This window comes from Zea mays, chromosome 8, assembly GCF_902167145.1.
Source record: "Zea mays cultivar B73 chromosome 8, Zm-B73-REFERENCE-NAM-5.0, whole genome shotgun sequence".
Taxonomy (NCBI): domain Eukaryota; kingdom Viridiplantae; phylum Streptophyta; class Magnoliopsida; order Poales; family Poaceae; genus Zea; species Zea mays.
In genome coordinates, this window is record NC_050103.1 from 239,545 (window position 1) to 267,263 (window position 27,719).

Below are 27,719 nucleotides of genomic sequence, written 5' to 3' on the forward strand. Positions count from 1 at the left end.
AGCCTTCGTGTGATAATGGAGCTCGTGAACCCGGCAAAAGCTGTCCGCAAATGGCTCCACTGCTTGGCTTCGGAGTGCCCAGATATAAACACTGAGCCTAACGATAGCGTTAGGGGTCAGCTGGTGAAAATAAATACTGAACCTCTTCAGTACCTCTGCAATAATCCCATGTAGGGGGAATCTTAATCCAGCCTTTAAAAAGCTCTTAAAAATGACAATTTCATCCTTCTCTGGCTTTGGGGTAGTCTCTTCTCCCCCGAAGCGTAATAGCTTCTTCTGATTCTCATTGAAAAAGCCTGACTTTACCATTTTGGAGAGATCAGCCTTCGAAACAGTAGACTTTCCAAAGTCCAAGTGGCTGGGTTTGCTTGGCATGGCAATACGATAATCGTCTTCGGGATCAGTTTCCTCAATTTCTTCTTCTGCTTCGGCAATTGCTTGTTTTGCTTGTTCTGCATCTTCACTAGGGATCTCTTCAGAAGTCACCAGCCCGGATCGTTGCATAGCTTCGGAGATGGGAACAGTCTCCGAAGCTTCAGTTTCGCCCCCCTCACGCTCAACCCTGGCGGTAGAACGTACTCTGGCCATTTAATTCTGAATTTGTGGAAATTTAATACTTTTTTCTTCCGAAGTTTTTTCTTCTGACGAAGCAGGCTTCAAGCTGGAGCTTCGTACGATTCCGGGAGTTAAGCTTCGGCGATGGTTAAAAATTTTGGCAGCAAAACAGTGCAAATAGCAATGAATGCTGTGGTAACTTCACACCTACTCGTCTGTTTATATAGTACTGCAGGTAAGAAGGCGAAGCGCCAGGATTTTTACACCAGGCGGACACCCGCTCGCACTCGCTGCGAGGTGGACCGCAGAGACCAAACAGTAACTCTGCAAGGTGGGACCGCTACCCGCTGGGAAACTGAATCGTTTCTCGACAACGAGCTCAGGGAAGGTGTTTTTTAGACCTTCGGCGCCCGAAGCTTAAGAGACTTTTTTCACGGATCAAGCTCGTCACGAAAAACGATCTAGCACCGCGAAAGGGGCTACTGTTGGGTCTATGCTTCGTCGCCGAAGGTCTCCTGGGAAGAAGCGGCTTTCGGCTGAAGCTGTTTGTATAAGATGGCCGAAGGTTCCTCTTCATGAAGCTTCGGTATTACAAACCAACTTAAAGATAGAATGACCTTTTAGTCCATAAATGTCTGAGTCAATGTTGTAAACTTTTATAAGGGGCATACTTGTAATTCCTCACAGGCTGCATCCTGTGCCTATAAATAGTGAACAGTATTCCTTTACTGTTCACGCATTCTGATAATTGCAATCGCATCTTTCGGAATCCAACCTTTGCCAAGGCAGAGGTATTATTGTATGATTCAATATATTAATTAAATATAATATAATTCGCCTATGATTTATTTACCCCTTTTATACCCTTTATTTTATGTTGTCTTACAATATCTGTTGAAATTTTATTACGAAGACTTAAGCTTCGTAATTAATCTCTCATCAACCTTGGTCCAAGGCTCATTATCCTCAAGGGAATAATGTTTCATGGACGAAGGACGTTAACATTTAACACTTTATGTTGCCTTGTTCTTAATTCATAGCATTTGAGAACAAGTCCCCAACAAAGACCATGGGAAATTTAGCCAAATTGCGTGAGAGAACTATCAAAACATAGGTTAAGGTTTTAAGGCACCTTTTTCTACCATACAATTGCTAAAAAGTTGGAATATAATGAATTCAAAATAATAGATCACCTTTGAAACTTAAAATAGTGTTTCTATAATATTGAGGGCATTGTATTCGCACGAGAGGGTATTTGTAAGTGCAATCAACCCCGACTGAGGGTTTTGGTGATTAAATGATAAAACAAACAGAGTTTCTAACAAGTTTGCTCCTAGTATGTATACAGTTATTCTACAGACAGGAGAAGCACAGATCATATATGCACACAAATGTAAAAGCACAGCGGATTAAAATTATACATCATATAGCGTGCTTCAAGTGCTTGGGAACAACGACAATTTACTTTTTATAATTCTTAAGTCATAGGAATCGTCGTTCAATTAAGAGGGATCCGCAATAGTTGAGTAAGTAAGTGCGATGAGCTCAGTCCAAACCTTTTCAAATCCTCTAAGAAAACAGTTTACTAGATCATGAATGCTCTTGGAAAAACCAATTCACTTCCCACTATGATTTCCCCATAGTTCTCTTCAGTTTTCTAAAAATCTGTTAGCCAGTTTGAAAAACCAGTTCAACCGGACTAAAAACCGGCTCAACCGGTTTTTGCACTATTCACTCTGCCACTTTCTGACCTGCCAGTCTGCTAGTCAGTCCTGTCAGAAAAAGTCGTGTGCAGACTGTTGGAAAATTAGTTCAACCGATTTTTGGGTCGGTTCAACCGGATTTGGAACCGGTCCACTCTCCAGCTAAATCAGCCAGTGAACCGAGAACCACCCTGGTGGAAACCAGTTTCAAAACTGGTTCAACCGGTTTCAGTCAGGATTCCCAAACGGTCACCAGCTTTTGGGGGCTCTTTTATATACCCCTCACACTCTCTCTTCATTCACTTCTGCCCTCTCCATGAATTCTTGGCTGACCAACTCTCAAACAAGAGCATTCAATCCACCTCCCACACCCAAAATCGCATCTCCTTCAATTGATTGAAGGACCCTTGGTGTGAGGTGAAGTCGGTCTAACTCGTTGTTGATTTCATCTCGATTCTCCCTTTCTTTTCATCTCTCGAGCTCATCACAAACTTGAATCTTGTGCGGATTTGTTACTCTTGGAACCTTGAGTTCCTTGACGGATAGAGGTTGCTTGGGAGTCTCCAAATTTGTGGACGACCCCAAGAAGTTTGTATTACTCGCTCGTTGAGCTAAGTTGAGAAGAGATTGCCTTGACATAGGTGGTCGGCTTGTGGAGGATTAGGGTTGGAAAAGACCCGGCCCTTTGTGGGCTCCTCAATGAGGAGTAGGACACCTTTGTGGTGGTTGCCGAACCTCGGGTTAAATCGTGTGTTCTTGGTGCGCTCTTGGAAAGTGCTTTAAATTGTTGGTTAGTTCATATTTGATTATATTGTGTGCAAATCGGGTGAAACCAATTCACATCGATTTGTCACCCATTTGAGTGGATTTTCTCTAGGGCAAGTCTTAAGCAAGAATCTCTCATTACTTTGTCACACTTGTTTAACTATTTATCTAATCTAAGTTGAGCAGGTTCAAACTTGTTCAGCTGTAAACAAAATCAGCATAACCAATTTTTGCACCTGTGCAACTTGAATTTAACACTATCTCGAAGTTTTTAGTGAAAACTTTCAGATGTAGCCTATTCACCCCCCCCCCCCCTCTAGGCTACTTTCAATTGGTATCAAAGCTTTGTGCCTCATTTTACGCTTAACCGCGTGAGGTTGCGATCATGTCTACACAAAGGGACCATGTAGATCCTCTTCTCGAGGAAATCCCTACCACCTCCACTGGTGAGGAAGTGGAGCCCAAGGTCCTCGACCTTCCCATGAAGATTGCAGAGAAAATGTTCCTCAAAATGAAAGAGGAAGATGCAAAGAAAAAGGCAAAAGAAGAAGAAACAAGAAGAAAGGCCGAAGAAGACAGAGGAAAAGGGAAAATTGAATACAATGATGACTTGGTGGAACTTTTGGTGTCAAGGGTGATGAGCAAGGTAAGTCTCAACACCGAAGGATCATCAACCAAAAGTAAAGGTACCGAATTCAATAAAGTTCAATTTGATTACTCTAGAAATTTTATTCCCAACTTCTCTTCGACTCCACTCGGAAAGTTACCAACTCTTAGTGAGTTGAACTATGATGAGTGGGCCAATAAGATGAGGTCGCATTTAATCAGTGTGCATCTTAGTCTTTGGGAGATTTTCAATATAGGTATGCATAAGCCTACCCAAGGAGAAGAGATGACATCAGAAATGAGGCAAGAGGTGCATCGCAATGCTCAAGCAGTGAGCATAATCAAAGGAAGCCTTTGTCCGGAAGAGTACCGGAAAGTTCAAGGAAGAGAAGATGCACGTGACATTTGGAATATTTTAAAGATGTCACATGAAGGAGATCTCAAAGCTAAAAGACACAGAATTGAAGCTTTGGAAAGCGAACTTGCAAGATATGATTGGTCTAAGGGTGAATCTCTTCAATCACTCTTTGGCCGGTTAATGGTATTGGTCAATAAAATAAGGGTGTTGGGTATTGAAGATTGGAGTGACTCAAAGGTCACTAGGCTATTTATGAGAGCCTATAAAGAAAAGGACAAGAGTTTGGCAAGAATGATTAGAGATCGTGATGATTATGAGGAGATGACTCCTCATCAACTATTTGCCAAGATTCAACAAAATGAGTCCGAAGAATCTCCAATCAAAACAAGAGACTCACATGCCTTGTTGTCAAATGATCAAGATTCTTCCAAGAAAAGCAAAGACCACAAGTCAAAGAAGGTGGCTGAAACATCAAGCGATGAAGATAGCTCAAGTGATGAAGACACGGCTATGTTCATCAAGACTTTCAAGAAGTTTGTATGGAAGAATGACAAATATCAGAGAAAAGGAAAGAAGAGGGCATGCTATGAATGTGGCCAGACCGGTCACTTCATTGCGGATTGTCCAAACAAGAAGGAACAAGATGCCAAGAAAGATTACAAAAGGGACAAGTTGAAGAAGGGAGGCAAGGGTAAGGGATACTTCAAGAAGAAGAAGTATGGCCAAGCCCACATAGGTGAAGAATGGAACTCCAACAAAGAGAGTTCAAGCTCGGAGGAAGAAGAAGAGGTGGCTAATGTCGCCATTCAATCCACTTCGACCTCGCAACTCTTCACCAACCTCTTCGACGACTCCTACACCCCCACTTGCCTCATGGAAAAGGAGATAAGGTAACTTTATTTAGTGATGACTTCACTAATGATGATGATGAACAAACTACCATGAAAAATAAAATGATTAAAGAATTTCGTTTAAATGGATACAATGTAATTACTAAATTGATGGAGAAGCTAGATAAAAGAAAAGCAACTCTTAACGCTCAAGAAGACTTGCTCATCCTTGAAAAGGAGAGAAACCTAGAGCTTCAAGAATTGCTATTCAATAAAGATGAGATGCTAGAAGCCTTGACTAAGGAAGTATCTTTAGTCAAAATAACTATAGAGGATAAAGAGAAAGAAATGACCAATATGAAAACCTCTATAGTTAGTCTTGCAAATGAAAAGGATGCACTTGAATCAAGCATGTTAAGCTTGATAGTCCAAAATCAAGAACTTCAAGTGCAACTTGAAAGCTGCAAGAACTTCAATGCTTCATCTTTATTGGTTGAATCTAAGGCTAGCTCCTCAAATAATACCATTTGTAAACATTGTGTAAAATATCATGCTTCTTGTTGCTTGACTAACCATGCAAGGAAGGAAAGCTCATAGGTTAAAGTCAAGAAAATATTGAAGAAGTGCTCTAGCAATGATGGGTTAAAGAAAGTTGAACCCAAGTACAAAACTTTGAAGCCCAACAATGGGAGAAAGGGGCTTGGGTACAACTCATACAAGATAAACCCTAGCATAGAGCATAAGGGGTGGAAATCCCCCAAGTTCATAGAGGGAACCACCCTATATGATGCCTTGGGGAGGATTCACTCCTCAAATGACAAGTCAACTCAAGTGAAGGTAAACTTGAGTTCCACAAAGGATAGGATGAAGGAAGCGGCTTCCACCAATGGAGAAAAATTTAGAGCTCCTATTTCTCATTCTTATCTTTGTGATTATATGTTGACTTGGGATTCAGGAAAACTAGTTGTAAAATATGTGGGTGCCTACACTAAGAGAAAGGTCATGAAAAAAAGTGTGTGGGTACCCAAGGCTATAACTAACACTGTAGGACCCAATTCGATTTGGGTACCTAAAAGCATAGCCTAAATTTGTTTTGCAGGTCTACTCCTCTGGTGGGTCAAGCTGGGTGCTTGACAGTGGATGTACAAATCACATGACTGGGGAGAAAGACATGTTTCACTCCTTGCAACTAACTCAAGAAGCACAAGAAATTGTGTTTGGAGATAGTGGCAAGAGTGAAGTGATTGGTATAGGTAAAATTCCTATCTTTGACCACCAGTCACTATCAAATGTTTTGCTAGTAGATTCTTTAAGCTACAATTTGATGTCTGTTTCACAACTTTGTGGAATGGGATATAACTGTCTATTTTCTGATGTGGATGTGAAGATCCTTAGAAGGGAGGATTCCTCTGTTGCTTTTACGGGTCGCTTGAAGGGTAAACTTTATCTTGTTGATTTCATAACAAATAAGGTGACGCCTGAGACTTGTTTAGTGGCAAAATCTGACATGGGTTGGCTATGGCATCGCCGGCTAGCTCATGTCGGCATGAGGAATTTGGCCAAACTTCAAAAGGATAGTCACATCATTGGACTAACAAATGTTGTGTTTGAGAAAGATAGGGTTTTTGGCGCATGCTAGGCAGGAAAACAACATGGAGTCCCACATCAATCAAAGAATATGGTCACAACTAAGAGACCTTTGGAGCTTCTTCATATGGACCTATTCGGTTCCGTGGCCTACATAAGTATTGGAGGAAGTAAGTATGGTTTAGTCATTGTTGATGATTTTTCTCGCTTCACCTAGGTTTTATTTTTGAGTGACAAAGTTGAAACCCAAGAAACCTTGAAAAAATTCATGAGAAGAGCTCAAAATGAGTTTGAGCTAAAAATCAAGAAAGTGAGAATTGACAATGGCACAGAGTTCAAGAATACAGGTGTTGAAGAATTCTTAGGCGAAGAAGGAATCAAACATGAGTTCTCGGTCCCCTACACTCCACAACAAAATGGTGTAGTGGAAAGGAAAAATCGAATACTAATTGAAGCTGTAAGAACCATGTTAGATGAATACAAGACGCCCGACAACTTCTGGGCCAAGGCGGTCAACACCGCCTGTCATGCGATCAACCGTCTATATCTTCATAAGATTTACAAGAAGACCGCTTCACACTGGTAACAAACCTAAGGTTGATTACTTTAGAGTCTTTGGTTGTAAATGCTTCATTCTTAACAAGAAAGTCAAGAGCTCGAAGTTTGCTCCTAGAGTGGACGAGGGTTTCTTGCTTGGTTATGCATCAAATGCGCATGGATATCGTGTTTTCAACAATACCACCGGTCTTGTTGAAATAGCGATAGACATGACATTTGATGAATCTAATGGCTCGCAAGGACATGTTTCTAATGATATTGCAGGAAATGAAGAACCACCTTGTGAGGCCATAAAGAAGCTTGTAATAGGTGAAGTGAGACCACAAGAAAAGAATGATGAAGAAGGAACCTTTTGGATGACAAATGAGGTCTTTGATGTGGGATCAAAGGTGGCGGGTGATAAATCCTCCACTCAAGCAAACCCATCAACCTCAAGTCATCCAATCCTTGAAGAAGTTCATCAACCACAAGAGCTGCCAACAATTATGGAAGATGAACCTGAAGTTGTTGTTAATGAAGTGCCTCTTGAACAAGAGGATGATGATGAAGAGCAAATTCAAAGACAACCATCAGTGCCTCATCCTCGAGTCCACCATACCATCCAAAGAGATCATCCAGTGGACAACATTCTTGGCAGCATCAAAAGAGGGGTAACAACTAGATCTCGTTTAGCAATTTTTTGTGAATTTTACTCGTTTGTTTCCTCTCTTGAGCCACTTAAGGTTGAAGAAGTGCTGGGTGATTCGGATTAGATAATTGCAATGCAAGAGGAGTTAAATAACTTCACTCGGAATGAAGTCTGGTCCTTAGTTGAAAGACCTAAGCAAAATGTGATTGGAACCAAATGGGTTTTTAGAAATAAACAAGATGAGCATGGTGTTGTTACAAGAGACAAAGCACGGTTGGTTTCCCAAGGTTTCACTCAAGTGGAGGGACTTGACTTTGGTGAAACATATGCGCCGGTAGCAAGGTTAGAATCAATAAGAATATTAATTGCCTATGCTACTAATCATGATTTCAAGTTGTACCAAATGGATGTCAAGAGCGCATTTCTAAATGGACCACTACAAGAGTTGGTCTATGTGGAGCAACCGTCGAGGTTTGTAGATCCAAGGAAGCCCAACCATGTTTTTCTTCTCCACAAAGTGCTCTACGGGCTTAAACAAGCCCCTAGAGCTTGGTATGAATGTCTCAAAGATTTTCTACTTAAAATGGTTTTGAGATAGGAAAAGCTGACTCTACCTTATTTACTCGCAAAGTTGATAATGAATTATTTGCGTGCCAAATATATGTCGATGACATTATATTTGGTAGTACTAACGAGAAATTTTGTGAAGAATTTAGTAAGGTAATGATAAACAAGTTCTTTCTTGGATTTCAAGTCAAGTAATTAAGGGAAGGAACATTCTTGTGTCAAACCAAATACACTCAAGATATGTTGAAAAAGTTTGGTATGACAAAGGCAAAACCCGCCAAGACTCCAATGGCATCAAATGGACATCTTGACCTTAATGAAGAAGGTAAACCGGTAGACCAAAAGCTATATAAATCAATGATATGGTCATTGCTTTACTTATGTGCATCTATACCTGATATAATGTTGAGTGTATGCATGTGTGCTCGTTTTCAAGCAAATCCAAAAGCATGTCATCTTGCAGCTGTTAAGAGAATCCTAAGATACTTAGTACACACCCAAAATCTAGGCTTATGGTATCCTAAAGGCTCCTTTTTCGATTTACTTAGCTATTCTGATTCAGATTATGTCGGTTGCAAAGTAGATCGAAAAAACACTACTGGCACTTGCCAATTCCTTGGCCGGTCCTTAGTGTCATGGAGTTCCAAGAAACAAAATTGTGTTGCACTTTCCACTGCAGAAGCTGAGTACATAGCAGCTGGTGCATGTTGTGCACAGTTGTTATGGATGAAGCAAACCCTGAGAGACTTTGGTTGTGAGTTTAACAAAATTCCACTGTTGTGTGACAATGAGAGTGCTATTAAACTTGCAAACAATCCTGTGCAACACTTTAGAACTAAACATATCAATATTAGACATCATTTCTTGAGAGACCATGAAGCCAAAGGAGATATCGAATTATTCCATGTAAGCACCGAAAATCAACTAGCCGATATCTTCACTAAACCTCTTAATGAGACTAGGTTTTGTTTTCTAAGGAGTGAATTGAATATCTTGGATTCTCGAAACGTGTCTTAAGAAATAAAATTTGAATCTTGATTGATTGGTATAAAGTTGTTTTGTGAACAATATGAAGTTTGAAATCTTACTTTTATTGCCTAAAATATTCATATCATTAATATTGCTTGTATACTAGGCTCTATCGGGCTCATTCTGAAAACTGGTTGAGTAAATCGGCTGAGTAAGCCACTCAACCGGATTCTCTCTGGTGAGAACCGGTTGAACCGGTTTTCGGCGTCTCGCAGTCTGCGCTATCAGTCTCACAGTCTACGCTGTCAGTCTGTCACGCAGTCTGCGCTGTCAGTGCGTCAGTAGTCTGCGCAGTCAAACCTCTTTTTCTGCGCATTTATGAAGCGTCCCCAATCCTCTGGGACTCAAATGTGATACAATTACTAGTCCCAGAAGGCTAGTAAACACATTTATACATCAGATGATTACAGATCTGCTTAAACGATACAAACCTATAAAGGTGGTGAACAACTTTAAGAGTTGGTCCACAACTCGAGACATATCATCAGAGTGGGGCTGAAGCAGCCCGATATACGCAGCGAAGCAATTCAGCGGTCCAACAGCCACAGGCAAGGTTGGGAACAGTCGTAACTCTTACCCGATCTCCTTTTGGGGTGACAGATGAGTTGTTGAAATTTGGGGTGATCGGATGATCGATGAATAGTGACGACGAAAAGGTTGCCATAGATATCATCGATGAATAGTAACGATGTTGAATAGTAGCGATGAATAGTAACGATGGTGAATAGTGACAGTGAATAGTAACGACGAATGATCGAACGAACGAACGATCAGAATTTCGGCAGCATAACAGCAGGAAAAAGATTATTTGGATGAACGAACGGACGAACGATCGAATGATCGGACGAATGAACGATCGGAATTTCGGCAGCATAACGGCAGGACAAAGATTATCTGGAAGAACGATGAATAGGGACTATGAACGAACGATGAACGATGAATAGGGACTATGAACGAACGATGAACGATCGAATCATCGAACGAACGAACGATCGGAATTTCGGCAGCATAACGGCAGGAAAAAGATTATTTGGACGAACGAATGGACGAACGATCGAACGATCGGACGAACGATCGAACGATCGGACGAACGATCGAACGATCGGACGAACGAACGAACAAACTAAGAACAGGGGACGAACGATCGAAGAACGATCGAACGATCCTTGTGCTAGTGTGTGCTTGTGTGGAACATGGAGTGGGTGTGTGGGGGGGAAGAGAGTTGCCATGAAATGGCTTGGGGTGGGATGAGAGGAGGCCCTTGCCCCTCTATTTATAGCCATGGTGGGGTGATTAGGGGGAGGGATGAGAGGATTAGTGGGAGGATGAGAGGATTAGTGGGAGATTAGCATGGATTTGTCTTATATGAGTGTAATTAGCTTGTAGAGCTCACCGTATGACACCGGAGGCATACGTATACGTATGAGCATGAGGAAAGTTATGAAGAAAATATTTGTAGGGACTTCAAAAATGATTCTGAAGGTATTTCTCAAGAGGAAAATACTTGGAGATATATCGGTGGAATATTTGGGCAATATTTCTGGAAAGAACTTGAAGGGGATTACTCGGGAAATATCTGGGCGGTATTTCTGGAAAGAATTTGAGGGGGTCACTGAGGAAATATTTGTAGGATATTTGGAGGAGGATTTTGGAGAGAATATAGACCACTATATTTTATTTGCTGATATCAACTTGCAAACAAACATTTTGAAATGAAATTTGAAATTCATTTTGAATTTAGAGCGAGTTTGAGAAAATTTCAGGATTTGAATTTTTGGGATGCTACAAATCTACCCCACTTAAAAGGAATCTCGTCCTCGAGATTCGGCTTAGAATGGTTATGGGTGTAGCTTTACTTCAGCTACATATCTTCACTTTGCGGACTCTTCGAGGAGATGGAACTTCAACAAAATCTGGCCTTTGAGGAGCATCCGGTTGCCGATTGCAAACGCTGATTCTGGCTACTCAAAGATCATCTTCAGGCTTCTAGGTTTCGCTTGGTAGCTAGCTTATTGGAGAAGCAACGATGCCAACATGCAAACCTTCCTCTTGCGAACACCCACATGGATTCCTTCCTTGATTGGTCTTCTGGTGCTTCATCAACGGAACTTGGGTGACCACTTCTCATCCAGAAACTTATAAGCTTCGGTGATCTGGTCCTCCACAAGCTTGCTACAGGCCTTCTTCTTTTTCTCCATAGCAGGAACTTTACTGGAACACTACCCCACTTAAAATGAATGAGGGTAGATCTCCTGAATCTTGGGGATTTGAACTCCTTGAAGGACCTCATAACAAGGGTGTTACGGGGCCTCCTTCTGCTGTTGCTGCTTGACCAGGCTGCGGAGAGATGACTGGCACAGGGTTGATTCTGGGAGAACCTTCTTCTTATCTTCTCTTCACTATCTTCTTTTCTCTTCTCACTTTTCACTTTTCCCTGCCTCTTTCTTTCTCTTTGCTCTTCCCACTAGAGGATTCTATCAAAGAGTATTAATATCTTACACTGGAGGAAACCAAAGACTATGAACCATGTGCAACAGTCTTCAACCCAAGAATCACCAAGCATTGTGATCTTAGGGGCGAGGGAGTGGAAAATGGAGTTGCTTGCGATTTGGCAGGGGGGATTTATCTGGAGTGTGCTTTGCTTTGAGCGAGATGGGAGTTGAGGGAGCTGGTGGGGGGTTTTATAGGCGAGCGGGGGTGCTCGGGAGGGGGGTGGAGTGGTAGTGATGGAGCAGGTGACACGAGGCAGCAGGTGCGACAAGGGGAAGGAGGGCTTGTTGCCGGCGACGATGGCGGTGGGTGCGCTGCAAAAGGGGGCGTGGGTGGTGGTAGTGCGCTGCAAAGGGGGCGTGGGGTAGTGGTAGTGCGCATGGAGGTGGGCACGAGTGAGTGGTGTGGTCAATGACCCTGATGTTTGTGGTCTCTGGTTCCAAGAATCTTTGCCTCTCTGTATGGTAATAACTCCTTTTGTCCTCTTTTCCTGTTTACTTTGACTCACGGCCAGTGCTTTGATTCTCACGGTCGGTCCTTTTGACTGAGCGGCTGGACTGGTTTCTTCTGTAGCTTGTTCTAGGCTTCAAGGGTAAGCTTCCCGGTATCTTCTTGGGTAAGGTGCTTTTCTCTTGAGATGGGTTAAGATGAGAATGGAAGCATAAGATGAGAATTAGCTCTAATTTGTGATCTATGTTTTTAGAGAAAACCTTTCTTAAAAAGGAAGAAAACACACAAGCTCAGCAATGATAAGCACAAACAAATCAAATGTTTTGAATAAGGGAAGGATAGAGTTTTTCCAAAGCACGGACTACTCAGATTCGGGGGCTAAGCATAACTACTATTGCTCGGCTCCTGAATTGAGAACTATGCTAACCAGGACTTATGAGCACTAACGTTAAAGCATCACATATGCACTCAAAAGGGGAGAAAACATCAAGCAAAATTCATTTTGAAATGCCCTAGGGGGCCACACAATTAGAGTTTTGCAAAACACGAGTCTACACGATTACCTCTCATACATGCAGGGCTCTAGCCAAAGTGAAGAAAAACTTCACTACCCAATGCATGCAGAGGACTGGGCATAAATAACTCAGACCAGGCAGCTTCTCTTCTGGCAAGGCTGGCGCACAACTTCAATCTGAGACATCTCCTGGATGGGTCAAGAGGGAGCTGATGTTGATGACTTCTTCTGGTGGTGACTGAGATGGCAAGACGCGGTCGAACTCTTCTTCAAGCTGGACTAGCTCTTGTAGCTCCTCAGAGGGCGGTGGTGCTAGCGGGGTGCTTGTAGCTTCTTCCTTGACCTCAAGGGATGGTGCTAGAATCTTCTTCATGGTGAGGGGCTCAAACAACTCTGGCGGGGGATCTTGGGAGGACTCGGGGTGCTCTTGCTTATCCATAGCCTGAGGGAAGACTGGAATTCCTTCCAAGACTATGGCTCCTTCCGGGAGTTCCCAAGCCTTCTTCTCTCCTCTAATAGAGACCGGGTGACCTTCAAGAATCTGGGGGTCTTCAGCTTTGATGGGTTGAACAGGGTTGGATGGAGCGGGCTCTTAGATCTGCAGGGCTCTATGTTGGTTATGGGTGACCAAGTAGGCCTCCATCAACTTCTGGACGTGCTCATCCTTGGCTTGCTTTAGGGCTTCCACAGCAATGACTTCACGACTTTCCAAGGCAGCTACATGGGCTTGAGCTGTGGTGAGATCCACATGGAGTTGACGGTTGAGCTTCTCTGCTTCTTCTACTCGGGCAATCATCTGACGGTGGTGCCGAGCCAAGAAATCATACTGTGCATCAAGGGTGAGCAGGTATGCAGTGAGGTACATGACTGTGGGGTCATCCTCAAGCAGCTGCTGCTCTTCCAATGCATGCATCCTGGCCATCCAAACTGGACGGTTTCTCTGAAAGGGCGGAAAGAATCTGAGCGGTGTGTCGGCCACTTCTTCTTCATAGATTTGACACAGGGCCCTCAATGCCTTGCGAGCGACGACTTGGCAGGTGTCTCTGAATCTGTGCCTAGCAGCAGTGACACTCCATTCCACATGGTGTGGACTGGATCCAATGTATACAGTCGCGACACACTTCTCTGTGCCATGCTCGACGAACTCACGACCATCATACTCTGGCTGGCTCCTGATTCCGAGGTGAACAGTGCATGCTCTCAGCAACTTGGGGAAACCATCTTCATTCTGGCAAAAGCTGGTTTGGCAACAGACCTCCATCTGATTTCTGAGAGAAGGAAAGGGGGAAAACATTTTTGAAATGGAGGGATGAGAGCAAGGTTTTTTTAGAAAATAGTTTTGACTCAAAAACTTTTGGATCGGGCTAAGGGTTACGTCCTGCGGCCAATCTAACAGCTCTGATACCACCTGAAGCGTCCCCAATCCTCTGGGACTCAAATGTGATACAATTACTAGTCCCAGGAGGCTAGTAAACACATTTATACATCAGATGATTACAGATCTGCTTAAACGATACAAACCTATAAAGGTGGCGAACAACTTTAAGAGTTGGTCTACAACTCGAGACATATCATCAGAGTGGGGCTGAAGCAGCCCGATATACGCAGCGAACAATTCAGCGGTCCAATAGCCACAGGCAAGGTTGGGAACAGTCGTAACTCTTACCCGATCTCCTTTTTCTGAAAAACAACAAATAAGCAAGGGTGAGTACAAACGTACTCAGCAGCCCACCTTCACCCGTGGAATGGGGAAATCAGATATAATGCATGGAATATGTGGAGCTCAGGATATTTTGCAGAAACAACAATATTTTATGCAGGGTTGTTTTGAAAAACATTTTGTATTTTTGCAAAGCGCATCCTCTCCAAAAGGAGCAGGAAGTTTTTCAATATTAGAAAAAAATCCCCTGGACTAAACCATCCAGGTATCTCAGCAGTTTCCCACTGGTTTTCATTTTCAAAAACAGCTACTAGACTTCCCGTCCACCATAGCTCACGGCTCAACAACCAGACCTTTTAAAAACATTTTTCTCAAACGCACCCTTTTTTGAAAACAAACATTAATTGCCATACCATACCAGACTCGTCCATTCCTATCGACACAGACTATTCGAATAGGTTTTCAAACTCTGCGCAGAGGAGTACACTTTACCCACTAGTCCGGTTTCTGCAATCTCACCGTCATGAGACCCGAATGCCGAATCTCTTTCTTTCCTCGCACGTCCTAACCTTAACGGTTATACCGGAAGGAGTCAGGCCACCGCCATGTCCAAACCGGACAAAACATTCCCCTCCTTATCCTCCCGGTGCTCCCCAGCCTTCATAACCCTGGGGTTGGACCGTACGAGTTCAGATTGAGTGACTGCCCACACAGTCTCGAGTGGTTATACTTATCATGAGTACAGGTAGTGAAGGATGACAAACCGGTCCTTATGTGAGGGGACAATCCTTCTGCTCACACCTAAACCAGCTGAGCCATCACCTTAGGCCCTCCCCTAAACCAGGGAGTCCCTGATCATCCCTACTCAAAGGTGATAAGGGTGAAAACCCTTCATCATACACATTTTGAAAAGCATTTTCTTTTGAAAACTCACACCTTTCCTCAAATCATTTGTAACAAATATATTAGGGATTGATTGCGGCAAGCGGCTGGGTGGCCATAATAACTTGTTTCAAAATCATATCATGCATAAAATAACAGGCTGAGGGTTGTGGTTGAAAAACATAGGTAATTTATGCATCAAAGGGATCCAGTGAGCTTGCTGTGCTTATCCGGCGAAGGGGGAAGAGGAGCTCGCGGAACTGGCTTCTAGCTCCACTGCCTGGCGTAGACTTGCAGATCTGGCCTCCACGAGACGGCACGAACGCTCTGATAACTATGTAACATGAACAAACAAACATACAAACCAGCAAGTATACCAACAAATATTTAGTATAGTGGTCAAAATAGCGATACATGGATGGGTAGAGTCTTGAGTAGAATCTGTGTCATGTGGTGTTGTGATATTACTGGTGGTGGAGCGGAGGTGCTTACCAGGAGGGTGGACTGGAGGCGAAGCGACACTATACGTGTAGCCGGCAGAGCGGAGTAACTGAGTGGGTGGGGTGTTTGCCTTGGCTGAGGGTGTTGAGTTTGTGTGGAGAGGGAGAGGGTAGCTGGGTGTATGTGGTGTAGCACAGTGAAGTTCACTGTTGGTGAGAATAGTGACGAATGAATCGTCTGACTTAGTATGAACAGGAGAGTTATAGGTAGAATATGGGACAAGAGCATTTTGGGAGTTTTCTGGAATATGGACCATGCTTAAGGGATGACATGGTTGGATAGGGAATAGTTCGATAAGAATTTAGAAACAAGAATTACTGGAATCGGAGTTTGGAAGCCTGGTTCGAAGGAATCTCAAAGTTAAGCGTGCTCAACTTGGAGAAACCTGAGATGGGTGACCAGATGGGAAGTTCCCACTGGAAGGAAAATCACAGCCACCGGAGTTCGTATGACTGAAATATTGGTCTGGCTGGTCTTAGGTGGACTGGACAGCACGACGGATGAGTAGTTGAAATTTGGGTTGATCGGATGATCGATGAATAGTAACGATGAATAGTGACGACGAAAAGGTTGCCATAGATATCATCGATGAATAGTAACGATACTGAATAGTAGCGATCAATAGAAACGATGGTGAATAGTGTCGGTGAATAGTAACGATAACCAATGAATAGGAACTATGAACGAACGATGAACGATGAATAGGAACTATGAACGAACGATGAACGATCGAATGATCGAACGAACGAACGATCGGAATTTCGGCAGCATAACGGCAGGACAAAGATTATCTGGAAGAACGATGAATAGGGACTATGAACGAACGATGAACGATGAATAGGAACTATGAATGAACGATGAACGATCGAATGATCGAACGAACGAACGATCAGAATTTCGGCAACATAACGGCAGGAAAAAGATTATTTGGATGAACGAATGGACGAACGATCGAATGATCGGACGAATGAACGATCGGAATTTCGGTAGCATAACGGCAGGACAAAGATTATCTGGAAGAACGATGAATAGGGACTATGAACAAACGATGAACGATGAATAGGGACTATGAACGAACGATGAACGATCGAATGATCGAACGAACGAACGATCAGAATTTCGGCAGCATAACAGCAGGAAAAAGATTATTTGGACGAACGAACGGACGAACGATCGAACGATCGGACGAACGGACGAACAAACCATGAACGATCGGATGAACGATCGAACGATCGGACGAACGAACGAACAAACTAAGAACAGGGGACGAACGATCGAAGAACGATCGAACAATCCTTGTGCTAGTGTGTGCTTGTGTGGAACATGGAGTGGGTGTGTGTGGGGGGGGGGAAGAGAGTTGCCATGAAATGGCTTGGGGTGGGATGAGAGGAGGCCCTTGCCCCTCTATTTATAGCCATGGTGGGGTGATTAGGGGGAGGGATGAGAGGATTAGTGGGAGGATGAGAGGATTAGTGGGAGATTAGCATGGATTTGTCTTATATGAGTGTAATTAGCTTGTAGAGCTCACCGTATGACACCGGAGGCATACGTATACATATGAGCATGAGAAAAGTTATGAAGAAAATATTTGTAGGGACTTCAAAAATGATTCTGAAGGTATTTCTCAAGAGGAAAATACTTGGAGATATATCGGTGGAATATTTGGGCAATATTTCTGGAAAGAACTTGAAGGGGATTACTCGGGAAATATTTGGGCGGTATTTCTGGAAAGAATTTGAGGGGGTCAGTGAGGAAATATTTGTAGGATATTTGGAGGAGGATTTTGGAGAGAATATAGACCACCATATTTTATTTGCTGATATCAACTTGCAAACAAACATTTTGAAATGAAATTTGAAATTCATTTTGAATTTAGAGCGAGTTTGAGAAAATTTCAGGATTTGAATTTTTGGGATGCTACAATTTACTGTGCGCGCTGCAGCAAAACCGGTTGAACCGGTTTCTAGACCGGTTGAACCGGTTTTGGGCAGTCTGCCCAGCCGCCGCCGCCCCCTTTTTCTCTCCTTTCTTCTCTACTTTCCATCTCTCTCTCTCATTTCTTCCAGCCACCGACGCCTTCATTTCTCTCTCTCTCTCTCACCTCCTCCACTCAAATCCCACCAAAAAAACCAACCAAATCTATCCAAAACTTCGTGGAGATTGTTGTGGATTCGATCCCCTTGGGCTCCTCCACCCTCTCTTCACTTCTCTTCGGGATTTTCATGGACGGTTTCTCAGATCGAGGTACTGCTACTTTTTCCTATCCTTTGACTCGATCTATACAGTTCTTGAATATCTTAAGAGTATCTTCAAGGAGATTGTGTAGTTTAGGTGTATGGCACACTTAATCTATTCTCATTGTCTCGAACATGGTTTTGAGTTAAGTAGGTTGATATTGTTCATTGTAGATAGACCGCTCATATGAACGGTTGAAGTGCATGCCCAATATTGTACTTGTCTTTCCTCAAACGTGTTTGTTAAACTCCTTGAACATCAATATCACTCTCACCATATGTATTTTGTTTGATCTTAAGGATGGTGCGTCGTCGAAATCCATCCGTCGTTGAATCCGATTCTGATGATAGTTCACCAGAAATTCATGAGGAGACTCCCCCTCAGTCCCGATCCAAGCATGGGCGAGGATCGGGCAATGTTATGATGGGTGGTGAGGCCTCTGGGTCTCAAGGTACTCACGGACGAACGGCTCGAAACCCTTCTAGTCGTTCTCGTCCTGCGACAAACCCTCAGGCCTGGGAGTCCACATGTGATGACGAAGGAGGCAAAGATGATGATGTGGACCTTCCTCCTGCTCATGCCCCCATCATCCAAGGATTGGTGCTGCACAAAGCTCAGGCTCGTCGTTCCCCAAACGAAGAAATTATTGATTTCAGTGCTAGCGGAGGATCTGCTCTTCTACAAGACATGCGCTTTCAGAATCCTACCCTCCGAGTACGTGATGTCAGAATTGAAGGTAATCGCTTCTGGATTCTGCTTCATGTCGATTTCTACAATTCTGTCATTCTTCCAAAGAAGCACCAACCCATTCTCCATTAGCGCTTTATAACCTGGAGTGGGTGCGAAGCTATTGGAGATCCAGAGATGACATTGGCATTGAGGACCTGTGAGCAAAAGAAAATGAAGACTATCATGACATTCCAATATGATTGGAATGATGAGATCATTGCTCAGTTCTACTCTACTCTGTGGATCAAGCCTGCAGATGAGGAAAGTCCATACAACTTTCCTTATCTATACTTTTTTATTGAAGGAAGCTGGTATAAAGTGAGCTACATGAGATTTTCTCACATATTGGGATTTACTGATGATGATATTTCTGGAGACAAGATCAAGATCCATGGTTTTTGCCCTCCCACCAGGGCTGAAGCCAAAGATCTTCACATTTCTGAGACTGATGAGTACTGGAAAATCAACAAATTTGCATAAGTATTACAGGTACCTCAACTCTCTCTTCAGGATGACTCTCATTCCCAAGGGGGAAATCAAATGAACATCCTGGGTGAAAGTAAAGTTCTTTTCTCCTTCATGAAGCCAAATAGCACTGAGAGCTTGAATGTCTTTGATATGATTTGGCAAGAGATTATTCATGCATCTTGCTTTCCTCTTAAGGGATGTCTGCATGCCCCCTTCATCATGAAAATGATTGAAGTGGTCACCCAATTTTGATATGAAAAGGGCACCAGACATCTCTCCTATACCCCTTTCTAGATTGACCCAAATAATCTAGCAGGGCGGTTGAGGAAGGCTCCTGCAAGCTCTCGTGAGCAAACTGCTGCTGGTCCCTCTCGTCCTTCTCCTGGTCATGGCTCTTCCACACCATGTGGTCGTGGTCGTGGCATGGGAGCAAGATTGGTCATGGGATAACAGCTTTCTTCTCCATGTGCAGGAATATTTCTTCTAATGTTCATGAGCTGGCCAGGCGACAATGGGAGACTGATGACAATCTCCCTCGTCAGGCTACATCTATGGGTATCCCTTTTGCTCCCCGCTCGCCTGACGTGCCCCTCCATGCACCTCCGCCAGAAATAAATGAATGGCATCAACAAACTTATGGAGTTCCTTTCATGACGGCTGAAGATGAAGAAGCTGAAGAAGAAGAATTCTTTGATGACAGGGATCAGTTTGTCCCGCCTCCCCACCAGGGGGATCCGGGTCCATCTTCATCCTATCCTCCCCCCTAGGATCCTTCAGGCACCACTCCTCCCCCAGCTAACCCTGGGGTGGAAAATTTTGCAGTCAATCTAGCGTCGCGATTCTTTGATCCATCCCCTTCCTGGTGATTTGTGGTTGTTTCTCTTCTCCTGTTTTTTGGTGCTCGTTGCCAAAATGGGGGAGAAGGGTTGATGGCTTGGTAGCCCCTGGGGCTAAACACTTTTATTTATGTAATGAACACTATGGTCTGTAATAACTCTAGCATTTGTCTATGCTTGTGATGATGGCTCAGGGCCATGAACAATACTATGTGATGATGATCATTATTGTAATAGCTAGTTCCATCATATATTTTATGCTATGCAATGATGAAATTGTTAGAGTATGTCTTTTTACATCATCATATCTTATATAATATTGTTGCATCCCACAATAATTGTGTAATGTGTTGGCTATTCACTTTCTCCAAATATGTTGCATAATTGACATATCAAGTCAATATGAAGATCACAAAACTCATGCACATATTTAGGGGGAGCCACACATACACTAGCATTTACAATCTCGCCAGTGATTTTGTTTTTATCTCTACACCAGCTTGTTTTGGCATCAATCACCAAAAAGGGGAGACTGTAAGTGCAATCAACCCCGACTGAGGGTTTTGGTGATTAAATGACAAAACAAATAGAGTTTCTAACAAGTTTGCTCCTAGTATGTATACAGTTATTCTACAGACAGGAGAAGCACATATCATATATGTACACAAATGTAAAAGCACAGTGGATTAAAATTCTACATCATATAGCGTGCTTCAAGTGCTTGGGAACAACGACAATTTACTCTTTACAATTCTTGAGTCATAGGAATCATCGTTCAATTAAGAGGGATCCACAATAGTTGAGTAAGTAAGTGCGATGGGCTCAGTCCAAACCTTTTCAAATCCTCTAAGAAAATATTTTACTAGATCATGAATGCTCTTGGAAAAACCACTTTCAATTCCCACTAAGATTTCCCCATGGTTCTCTTCAGTTTTCTAAAAATCTGTTAGCCAGTTTCAAAACCGGTTCAACCGAACTAAAAACCGGCTCAACCGGTTTTTGCATTGTTCACTGTGCCACTTTCTGACCTGCTAGTCTGCTAGTCAGTCCTGTCAGAAAAAGTCGTGTGCAGACTGTTGGAAAATCGGTTCAACCAATTTTGGGCTGGTTCAACCGGATTTGGAACCGATCCACTCTCCGGCTGAGTCAGCCAGTGAACCGAGAACCACTCTAGTGGAAACTGGTTCAACCGATTTTTAGTCAGGATTCCCCAACGGCCACCAGCTTTTGGGGGCTCCTTTATATACCCCTCACACTCTCTCTCTCTTCATTCACTTCTGCCCTCTCCATGAATTCTTGGCTGACCAACTCTCAAACAAGAGCATTCAATCCACCTCTCACACCCAAAATCGCATCTCCTTCAATTGATTGAAGGACCCTTGGTGTGAGGTGAAATCGGTCTAACTCGTTGTTGATTTCATCTCGATTCTCCCTTTCTTTTCATCTCTCGAGCTCATCGCAAACTTGAATCTTGTGCGGATTTGTTACTCTTGGAACCTTGAGTTCCTTGACGGATAGAGGTTGCTTGGGAGTCTCCAAATTTGTGAACGACCCCAAGAAGTTTGTATCACCCGCTCGTTGAGCTAAGTTGAGAAGAGATTGCCTTGACCTAGGTGGTCGGCTTGTGGAGGATTAGGGTTGGAAAAGACCCGGCCCTTTGTGGTGGTTGCCAAACCTCAGGTTAAATAGTGTGTTCTTGGTGTGCTCTTAGAAAGTGCTTTAAATTGTTGGTTAGTTCATATTTGATTATATTATGTGCAAATCAGGTGAAACCAATTCGCATCGATTTGTCACCCATTTGAGTGGATTTTCTCTAGGGCAAGTCTTAAGCAAGAATCTCTCATTACTTTGTCACACTTGTTTAACTATTTATCTAATCTAAGTTGAGCAGGTTTAAACTTGTTCAACTGTAAACAAAATCAACTGAATCAGTTTGCACCAGTGCAACTTGAATTTAACACTATCTCGAAGTTTTTAGTGAAAAATTTCAGGTGTAGCCTATTCACCCCCCTCTAGGCTACTTTCAGTATTAGAGTACAACTAGAGGATGAAGACATCATTGGGCTAGCTAAAGACATTTTGTGAAACCAGGTTTCCTATAATCCACTCTATTCAAGGCACACCTAGACGGTGTTTATGTCTAGTCAAGTAAAACACCACACATCAACATGCCACATCGTTTCTCAAAAGAAAATAAAGACCATGGAAAATTTAGCCAAATTGCATGAGAAAACTGTCCAAACATAGATTAAGGTTGTAAGGCACCTTTTTCCACCATACATTTGCTAAAAAGGTGGAGTATAAAGAATTCAAAACAATATATCACCTTTTAAACCTCAAATGACGTTTCTATGATATTGGGGCATTGTATTCACACGAGAGGGTATTAGAGTACAACTAGTGGATGAAGACATTATTGGGCTAGCTAATGACATTTTGTGATACCAGGTTTCCTATAATCCCCTCTATTTAAGACATACCTACATGGTGTTTATGTCCACTCAAGTAAAACACCACACATCATTATGCCACATCGTTTCTCAAAATAAAACAATGGCCATGGAAAATTTAGCCAAATTGAGTGAGAGAACTGTCCAAACATAGGTTAAGGTTGTAAGGCATATATTTCCACCATACAGTTGCTAAAAAGTTGGAATCTAAAGAATTCAAAACAATAAATCACCTTTTAAACCACAAATGACGTTTCTATGATTTTGGGGGCACTTTATTCGCAAGAGAGGGTATTAGAGTGCAACTATTGGATGAAGACGTTATTGGGCTAGCTTATGACTTTTTTGTGATACTAGGTTTCCAATAATCCGCTCTATTCAAGACATACCTAGATGGTGTTTATGTCCACTCCAGTAAAACACCATACATCAGTATGCCACATCGTTTCTCAAAATAAAATAAAGACCATGGGAAATTTAGCCAAATTGTGTGAGAGAACTATCCAAACATAAGTTAAGGTTTTATGGCACCTTTTTCCACCATGTAGTTGCTAAAAAGTTGGAATATAAAAAATTCAAAGCAATAGATCACCTTTAAACCACAAATGACGTTTCTATGATTTTGGGGGCACTGTATTCGCACGAGAGGGTATTAGAGTACAACTAGTGGATGAAGACTTTATTGGGCAAGCTAATGACCTTTCGTGATACCAGGTTTCCTATAATCTCCTCTATTCAAGGCATACCTTAGACGATGTTTATGTCCAAACAAGGTTATATGGCACCATTTTCCACCATACAGTTGATAAAAAGTTGGAATATAAAGAATTCAAAACAATAGATCACCTTTGAAACTTAAAATAGTGTTTCTATGATATTGAGGGCATTGTATTCGCACAAGAGGGTATTAGTGTACAACTAATGGATGAAGACATTATTGTGCTAGCTAATGACCTTTCGTGATACCAGTTTTCTAATAATCCTCTCTATTCAAGGCATAACTAGACGGTGTTTATGCCACATCATTTCTCAAAATAAAATAAAGACCATAAAAAATTTAGCCAAATTGCGTGAGAGAACTGTCCAAACATAGGTTAAGGAATTTGAGATAGACTTATATCTAAACTATGGAAAGTGGTGGAATGTTAAATTCCAAACTAAATATGCTACCATATTAAGTAAGTTCCAATTCCTTTAAAACGAAGGATACAAACAACACCTAATAGTTATCTAGTTAATTCCGCTATCAAATTTTTAACCATTAGCTATTAGCTCTAGTACATTCAATTTCAATGGCTGCCTAAATAACTATCAAAACAACATCCACTAGTCCATGTAATTCCGTCAAATTCAGATAATGAACCTGGAAATTACTAAGAAACTAAGTTTCCTAAAACGGGCTCTCTGGAAATTCAGATAAATAATCTATATGTTGTTTTATTGTTAGTAATAATTGATAAAAGGAAAACCAAAACGGGCTCTCTGGTCTCCGTTTCCCACACGCCAAAGGTGTGAAAAGCACGCATCATCGCTTATTCTGCCCTAGCCAAAACGAGGCCGGCGACCACCCTCCCCCCGCGCACGCGTGGCGGTAGCCCTGTACTCCTGCCCGCGCACGGTACCTAGGCTCCGCCCCCGCAACAGCCACCTGCCGGTCACAGAGCCGCGTCGCCCACCGGCAGCCGCCGTCCTCTCGCGTCTTACCCCACGCGCGAATAAATAATAAACACCTCTCTGCTTCTCCGCCACTTCTTTCTTGTTCGGATCGGGTCAGGTCAGTGCTCCGTGTTGCGTTTTCTTAAGAACACGAAAAAAAAAGAGGGGAGAGTTTCTTTCGGGTCCTCTTTTTCTTTGATTGTCGAAAGGCCGCTCCTTTAGGAGATTTGCGCGCTTCTCGTCGAGATTAGCCGCCGGTGCTCGGATCGATCTGTTTGCGGTGGAGGAATTTTGAGGCCAAGAAGAGAGTTGGAATCGGATCGGGAGTTCTTGTGGTCACAGGGTGCGAAAAAAGCGAGTGATTTTTGGGAGGATTTCTTGTTGGGAAAAAATCGGTTGTTCAGCGGATTAGAGGCGGAGATGGGAGCCGGGGCTGAGGTCATGCATCAGGTCGTGCCGCTGCTGGAGCCGCCGCTCCACCGGTGCGTCGTTAAGAGCGTCGATGTCATGGAGGAGGTGGTTGCCGTGGCGCCTGGGCAGGTGCAGCCAGCGACGTCGCCGAAGGCGCTGTTGGAGGTTGCCGTAGAGGTGCCCGATCTGGTGAGTTTTCGGTTTCAGCTTCTATTGGATTATTGTTGCGGTTTAGTCAAATTTTACTTGGACCACACAAAGAGTATTATTTGCTCTGATTTCTTGAGTACGACAAGTCGATAATATAGTGAATTGCATGAATTAACTTAAATTTCCAGGGACAGGGTTTTCTTTCCTTTTATTATTATTTTTGGTTGCTGTTTCTGTTTGTTCATATCCATTTGTGTAGGATACATATTGATAAGTTGCATATTTTAAATGCTTAGCACATAGCCTTCTCCTAAAATTATTGCTGAAGCTGTCTAATTCGCCATCTCATGACGTATTTGCTGGCTTGGTCTTCGGAATTGGTTTATTGTGCTGCCTAATCAATTGATTGTTATCATTCAGAAAGAAAAAGAATAGTTGTTTGGTCAATTGAATATGTCATAGTTGGGTGGATCATAATTAAAAAAACAAAAGATAACTTTAGGATGTGTTTTGTGTTAACTACACATATCAGATAACCAAAATTTAGGTTTATCACATTATGTATATGACTACAAGACAGCAGCATAGCTAACAGTGTCATAGTTGGCGGATCATAATTTTAAAAAAAACAGAACTTTTATGATGTTGTGTTAACTACACATATCAGAGAACCAAATTTTAGGCTTGTCGCATTATGTATATAACTACAAGACGGCAGCATAGCTAACAATTTTCTGCTTGGCGCAGGAGTTGAAGAGATCTTCTAATGCTGGGAGTAGTGTATCTGCAGAACAACTGCAGTTTGTCCCTATCATTCGATCTGGTAGCTTTGCTGATATTGGACCTAGGCGGTTCATGGAAGATGAGCATATTAGAATTGATGATCTTTCTGGTCATCTTGGCTCACTGTTGATGGTCTCTGCGCCTAGCGCGTTCTACGGGGTATGTACTTTGAATGATGTTAGGCTTATTACGATCATAAATTTATAATCTGAGTTTCTGAACCCTATTGAATTGGTTGTTCTTTTAACATCTATTTAGGTGTTTGACGGTCATGGGGGTTCAGATGCAGCAGCCTACATGAAAACACATGCAATGAGGTTGTTCTTTGAAGATGCTGACTTCCCTCAAGCATCACAAGAGGATAAAATATTTGCTGAATCTGTTGAGGATTCGGTCCGCAGAGCTTTCTTGCGGGCTGACCTTGCACTTGCTGATGATTCAGTCATCAACCGTTCTTCTGGCACCACAGCGCTGACAGCATTGGTCCTTGGGAGGTAATTTAAAAACAGAACCCAGTTCTCTACAGATCATAATGGTTGTTTCAGTGCTGTGATGTGATAAAAACCAATCTAATCTTTGGTTCCTATCTTGCAGGCAACTGTTGGTAGCAAACGCTGGGGACTGCCGCGCCGTCCTGTGTAGGAAAGGGACAGCGGTGGAGGTGTCAAAGGATCACAGGCCGACATACGACGCAGAGCGTCAAAGGGTTATCGAGTGCGGTGGATACATCGAAGATGGGTACCTCAACGGCGTACTCTCTGTGACCCGGGCTTTAGGGGACTGGGACATGAAGCTGCCCCAAGGCTCTCCGTCGCCCCTTATCGCAGAGCCAGAGATCCACTGGACCACCCTGACGGAAGACGACGAGTTCCTCATCATCGGCTGCGATGGGATATGGGATGTGATGAGCAGCCAGCACGCGGTGAGCACGGTCCGCAAGGGCCTCCGGAGGCACGATGACCCCGGGCGGAGTGCCCAGGAGCTCGCCATGGAGGCGAAGAGGCTCGAGACCTTCGACAACCTCACCGTGATCGTTGTCTGCTTTGTCCCCGACCTCGCCGGGGGCTCGGCTACGCCCTCGGAGCAGGTGCCGGCTGGAAGGATCAGGTGCCGCAAGAGCTTGTCGCCAGAGGCACTCTGCAAGCTGAGGAGATGGCTCGAGTCTGACCAGTAGACGCTTCTATCTGTAGAGGCCAGCGCCAGCCTGTGTTTCTGTGCTGTGGCTGTGTAAATATTGGCGCTGATGGTGTTCCGTCTAGTACGGCTGTGCTTACACGGCCAGCAATTTTGTAGCTGAGAGAGAGTTCCCCCCACCGCCGCTGCCGCTTTTGTTTCACACCGTTTTGTACTTTTGTGGGATGTACATACCATTACCATTGTTGCTCGGTTCGGCTCAGTTTGGCAGAGAGAATAACTACTCTAGTTCGCTACCACCGTTGCCTTGCCTGATGCGATGAAGATTTTATCAAACTCATCTGGCTGGTTGCCGTCAACGAGAAGGAACAAATAATCCAGCGCCGCCGCGTTGTTTGACCATAATAGAACAGGGAGAATAAATCCGGCTCAATCGGGAGAGCAACAGTAACACCGGCTGACCTCATCAACGATTACATAGCCTCGGTGCCCCAATCCCGTCAATTTCAGGTTGACCAGCCAGCCAGCCAGCCACAAACAACCATAGAAACCATTCCACCACCAAAACCACTCTGAGCCATAAGGAAACCGACGTGAAGACCGTCAAAATCAACTTCGGTCGGCCTTCCAGGAGCGTCTTCTCCTACAATAAAACCAAACTTTCTTATATGCATCTACGGTTTTGATTGAAGTGTTGTTATCCCTACCCGTAAACACTTATGCAACTTAGGCAGGGGCAGAGCCTGGATTAGAGTAATACTAATAGGGGAGCAATTAATCAATACTATAAGACGAAAAAAATACCATATGATCTATATATATGCATATAACAATTTGCATATAAGCATAGATAATAAGCTAATCAAGTAAACTTGCACCATATACAGCGACAAAAGCTATGTCGCTTAAGAGCTTAAGCGATCTTCTAACTCTTAGGCCCTGTTTGGGAACAAAGTTTTTGAAAACTACAGTTTTTGAAATACTATACTATACTTTAGTTATGACAATACCGTAGTTTATAATACCGCAGTTTTGAAAACTGAGGTCCAGAGCTAAGTTTAGAATGCCTTAAAACAACTATAGTATTTGCAATACTTCAGTTTTGAAAACAGAGATTTTACCCAGCTTGCCAAACACCATTATGTATATAATACTGCAGTATTTGAGAATACTGCAGTATTCTT

General features: G+C 43.0%; 1 protein-coding gene across 1 annotated transcript; it reads left to right on the forward strand.

Annotated features, from left to right (window-relative positions):
- The first annotated feature begins 24,175 nt into the window (after positions 1-24,175).
- On the forward strand, positions 24,176-26,736 carry LOC100273199 (uncharacterized). The gene is made up of 4 exons (NM_001147643.1): positions 24,176-24,657; positions 25,366-25,560; positions 25,660-25,895; positions 25,996-26,736. Exons 1-4 carry the CDS (start codon positions 24,478-24,480, stop codon positions 26,573-26,575), a joined length of 1,191 nt encoding a protein of 396 aa, NP_001141115.1. The 5' UTR covers positions 24,176-24,477; the 3' UTR covers positions 26,576-26,736.
- The last annotated feature ends 983 nt before the right edge of the window (positions 26,737-27,719 follow it).

Coding starts and splice junctions, on each gene's coding strand:
- LOC100273199 (NM_001147643.1), top strand. CDS start 24,478: ATGGGAGCCGGGGCTGAGGTCATGCATCAGGTCGTGCCGCTGCTGGAG. Junction 24,658..25,365: donor CCGTAGAGGTGCCCGATCTG/GTGAGTTTTCGG, acceptor TGCTTGGCGCAG/GAGTTGAAGAGATCTTCTAA. Junction 25,561..25,659: donor CGCCTAGCGCGTTCTACGGG/GTATGTACTTTG, acceptor ACATCTATTTAG/GTGTTTGACGGTCATGGGGG.